This window comes from Helianthus annuus, chromosome 11 (assembly GCF_002127325.2).
Source record: "Helianthus annuus cultivar XRQ/B chromosome 11, HanXRQr2.0-SUNRISE, whole genome shotgun sequence".
NCBI classification, from domain to species: domain Eukaryota; kingdom Viridiplantae; phylum Streptophyta; class Magnoliopsida; order Asterales; family Asteraceae; genus Helianthus; species Helianthus annuus.
In genome coordinates this window covers 33,379,832-33,384,953 of record NC_035443.2, presented here as the reverse complement: position 1 = coordinate 33,384,953, position 5,122 = coordinate 33,379,832, and the positions used below count along the sequence as shown (strand labels likewise).

The 5,122-nt window shown below is 27.6% G+C and overlaps 1 protein-coding gene across 1 annotated transcript; it reads right to left on the bottom strand.

The window, feature by feature from the left end:
- Window positions 1–1,716: 1,716 nt before the first annotated feature.
- On the bottom strand, window positions 1,717–4,223 carry LOC118483996 (replication protein A 70 kDa DNA-binding subunit B-like). The gene is made up of 10 exons (XM_035979840.1): window positions 4,071–4,223; window positions 3,695–3,974; window positions 3,515–3,617; window positions 3,336–3,409; window positions 3,102–3,186; window positions 2,888–3,023; window positions 2,603–2,811; window positions 2,433–2,517; window positions 2,177–2,356; window positions 1,717–1,905 (listed from the first exon to the last, which is right to left on the bottom strand). Exons 1-10 carry the CDS (start codon window positions 4,221–4,223, stop codon window positions 1,717–1,719), a joined length of 1,494 nt encoding a protein of 497 aa, XP_035835733.1.
- Between the last annotated feature and the right edge of the window lie 899 nt (window positions 4,224–5,122).

The window sequence follows — 5,122 nt, the reverse complement described above, 5'->3', positions numbered from 1 at the left end:
AAACCATCCATCATGAAAAAAATATGAAGACCCTGCTTTTCTAACCCTGACAGTAAAAACTCTTCGATCAGTTGTAATGATTTGAACCATACAATCAGGAGATAACTTGAAATCAGCTACCCAATTGTGGTAATTCCTTGGTAAAATCTGTATACAAATTAAATAGTAAAAATAACATATTAAAATTAAATTAAGAATGAAGATAACATGAACATACCCGAGACTTCATCTTGTTGTCAGAAAGATAAAGTAAAAAACAATGCAAAAACTCCATTGATATATGAATGTTGGACAGGATGAAGATGGTTATGTATTATGTATAGTTAGAAGATAAAATTATTTATAGTTAGAGTAATACTCTCAATTATGGAAAAATATATTTTGTCAATTTTGTGCACAAATATATTACTATTTTATAAAAAAAAGATGTAAGAGTACAGTTTATTTGTTACAAAAAGTGGGAATTAGAAAATTAAAAATATAAATAAATTTATTGACAAAATTAAAGGAGTCTATTTAAAGTTTCAAATTAAAAAACGGATTGTATTTTTTTAATTCTGTATTACTTTAGAAAAGTTAATTTTTTTTAAAAAATAGTATGTAATACTTTCTATAACCTGATTAATATATATGTTTAGAATCAATTATGGTAAGTTTATATAAAAAATTTGATAATGTATTAACTAATTTCAAATAATATGAATATTTTAAATAATAAAAAAGTATCGTTTTTTAAATGATTTAGATTATCGAAGAATATATTAGGTCTTATATTTTTAGTAACATTATAATTACCCTAGTTATAATAAAAAATTTAAAAAATAAAATGATATATTATACTTATAAGATAACATTATTTATCGTTAGAGTAATAGTCTCAATTATAGAAAAATATATTTATCAATTCTGTGCACAAATATATTACTATTTTATAAAAAAAGATGTAAGAATACAGTTTATTTGTTACAAAAAATGGGAATTAGAAAGTTAAAAATATAAATACATTTATTGACAAAATTAAAGGAGTCTATTTAAAGTTTTAAATTAAAAAACAGATTTTATTTTTTTTGATTCTGTATTAATTTAAAAACGTTAAATTTTGTTATAAAAATAGTATGTAATACTTTCTATAACCTGATTAATATATATGTTTAGAAAAAATTATCGTAAGTCTATATAAAAAATTTGATAATGTATTAACACTATTTAAATAACAATGATTATACTTAAATCCGTTACATTTATAATTAAATAGGTCAGAAATTTGTAAATCAACCAAAAATTGTCTTTTAGTTACAAATAGAAGAAATAATATGGATATTTTAAATAATAAAAAATTGACGTTTTTTAAATGATGTAGAGTATCAAAAATTAAATTAGGTCTTATACTTTTAGTAACAATATAAATAATCAAATGATATATTATTACAATGAGAGTTAGCAAAAAGAATAATGATGACATATATATATGAAACAAAAATAGAATTATAAAAAACAATTAGCAAAAAACAATTGTTATTCGAAACAAAAAACTAAACCATGAAAAATCATGTTCAGATAAAACAACCACACAAGTCAAACCATTGTCAACTACGAAAAAAACAAACAAAAATATCCAAATACGGAAGAAAAAACAAACGATGATATCAAATGTTTGAATTAAAGGTGAACTACTTTTCTTTCTTTGGAATTAGAAGCACTGCATCGACATCGTCTTTACACATTTTTTAAGAAGACCGGGAAAAAAACATCATCCACATCATTCACGGTATCCAAATTGCGCTTCAAGTCACCTTCGCTCATCGTATCCAACTTAGCATCCTTCTGATCAAACGATGTTGTAAAGCCAACTTTAAAAACATTTGAGCAATGGGTTACATTGTCTCCCGTTTGGGATGTAGAATCCTAAAAAAATAAAATAAATAAAAAGGGATGAGTTATAAATATACATTTAACAAATAATGAGTAAAACTTAAATCATATATAAACTAAATGATAGTAAACCTTAATGGGAAAATCGACATTACGATTGGAATCGGATGGTTCGACATTGACGGCTTCCTCATCAATAGGTTGATTTTATTTTAAAAAAGTAAAAAAAGATGATAATAATGATAAGTTAAACATTGTTGGCAAATTGTACTAATAGTATCAAGGTGAAATGGAATAAATATACTTGGATAGTGTCAAAATGTTTATCAAGCTCGGACAAAATCACCGGGTTATCAGTCATCTTGGAGACTGAGTAGCCATCTGACTTCTTGCTAATGTTAAAAGAAGAAACAACTATCTTGAACGCAAACTTCCTATTGAGTAAAGAATTTAGCTCCTTTGGAAAGTTTCCTTCGTTGGCTAACTGTTGAAAAACAAAAAATACTTCATTATTTAGTACATACTTCAATGTTGTTGTCTAATAGCTGATTCGCATTAACCTTCAGAAGCTTTGTCACCTCACGCTCAAACAATGTCAGAGTCACAATGCCAGTACAATCCTGCACGCATATAGAAAGCCTAATTCTGCATAATATATTAATAAGATTTAGTTTTTTTGACAAACCAAGTTTAGCAGAAACAAAAAAAAAAGAATATGGATAATGTTTACCTTGGAATTGATGAAACGGTCCTTGTATTACAAACATCAGTCTTGCATTCCAAGACAATAACCTCTTCAAAACCATCAGTACCATCATGCTTCTCTTTAACAACAGTAATGGTTGAAACCTTTTTGTTGCAGCTTGTGCACGCGTTGTAAAACCACTCATCGTTCGATGCAAAACTCTTGATAGTCCCAACAATGACAACAAACTTCGTCTGTGTTTAAGAAATAGATAATGTATAACAACAAAGATAAAGGAAAACATATTAAAACAATTTTAATCCGTGTTACCATATCTATTGAGTTTAACGACCCAATGGGATAAAAAGTCAAATCAGAAAGGAACTCTTCAGTTGCAGACTTCACAACAGAAGAACTTAAGCCAGAATAACTGGAAGAAGTTTTGGGAGAAAGTTTCTCGATAAATCTAATCAAACATGAAATATAAGTATTTACACTCACAAAGCTGGTTACATAATTATAAAAACATATTATGATAGTGTACCTTTTTTTAAACTCAACAACTTCATCAATATCACTGTTAATTAAGACTCGAGTAATGGTATACAAGTTAGATACAGACAAATGTCCTGTACATAATAATAAATTTTTTTTGATAAATTTAAACAGCTATTAAAATTGAAACAATAAAGAAAATACAGAATAGATTTAAAGTAATATGATACCTCCCCAGAATTTGTATTTTCCAAGCTGAATGATTACGACCACATTTTTTCACCTCGATTGCTGCTCTTATACTCCATTATTTGATCCGCATAACTGTCCCAAAGTGTCACAAAGATCTGCTTATTGCTGAACATTAAAGGTAGTCAAAAATAAAATTATTAGTGTAGAAAACATAACATAACAAAGATAATACTATCAGGAATAAAAGTGAAAAAAAAAATAAACAAATACTTTAAGTCTTCAAGCATAAACGTGACTTTCTTCTGGTTTTTTCCATTATTAGTTTCCATGTCTACCTCGAAGGGAAAACTTTTGACCACAAATCCAATTACATCTGAGGAAAATATAAATAGTGTCAACAAAATAAATATGTGTTATGTTGTATTATATAGTGTTAATTGTATATGATACCAATTGGACTTTTAAAAAACTTGCTGTCATCTGTTGGATCCTCCACAACAGAATCAAACGGAGTAAAATCAAAACCCCATTCAGAACCAATAGCCTCGTGGCATTCCTCAACAACGGTGTTGTTATTAAGGTTAATATTCAAACCACCGTGAGCGTATTTGACCTTCTGACGATTCTCACCCAACGAAGGATTTCGAATCGTCAAACAACGCTTTTCTTCTAAAAGATGTTGATATTCAGTTGCGTTTTTAGCTAAAACAAAAGCTTGCATTTTTGTTCCCTGACAAAAAACAGCATATTTTATACAAAAAAGTACGTACTTTAAAAATTATCTGTATATAATATTAAATTAAAACAGAAGTCTATGAACGCTTACCTCACTGTCCATGACTATCATATCATAGCAATAAACTTTTCTAGCGTTATTGAAATCAGCTTTTGTCCACAAACGAACAATGCGAATTCTGATGGTGTAGTTATCAACGTTGAGGTCCAAATTATTCAACAGTGTGATTGCAGGTTGTTCCATTTCTGCATAAAATTCAAAGGAAAGATTAGTAAAAAAAACACAACAATATATACTAACACATTGTAACAAATAATCAATCAATCTCTTATAGAACAGTAAATGGTATTCTTACCTAGGCTTATGAAAATTGATAGACAATTTTCTGAGTAGAGAAGAATGAAATAAATGTGAAATATTTAAAGAATAATTATAATAGGTAGGCAATGTTAATTAAGGAAACATTGTATATTATACAAAATTAAAATATCTAAAAAATCAATTATAAAAACGTATAAACATGGAAATATGTCAAAGAATAGCATTTTCTAAAAATACAGTCAATCAGTTTACATGTCCATAAATAGGTTAATTTAAACACTTATGAAGATTAACATATAATAAATAAATTTCAAAAATTTAAAGTATAAAAAGGGGAAACATAAAAAGTTAAGTAGATTATACGGTTCTGAATAAAAATGTTATCAACTATACAACAGTATACTATACATTTAATATGGCATATTAACACCTACTAACAGAAAAATGTTATCAAATAACGTAGTATAAAGATGTCATATTAACACCTTTGTCAAAGCTGAAAGAATGTCTACTTTCTCCATCGTGTCAGTTGTTTTTCAACAATTTCCCTTGCAACGTCAATCCAATTTACATGCTAAATCCGGGTGAGATTCATCCTCCTCACCATCACTTGCTTCAAGATCTTCTTCCATATCCTCATCACCACCATCAATTATCAAAACCAAGCACTTGATATCATCTCCTGTTCCACATTATGAATTAGCTGAGAGCAAAAAACAAAGTATAAGAATTTTTATATATCTAGCAGATCAAAATACTTATCTCTACTTAGTTTTGCCTCGATACATGTTAGCTTATACCTCTACACTTCATTAGAAATG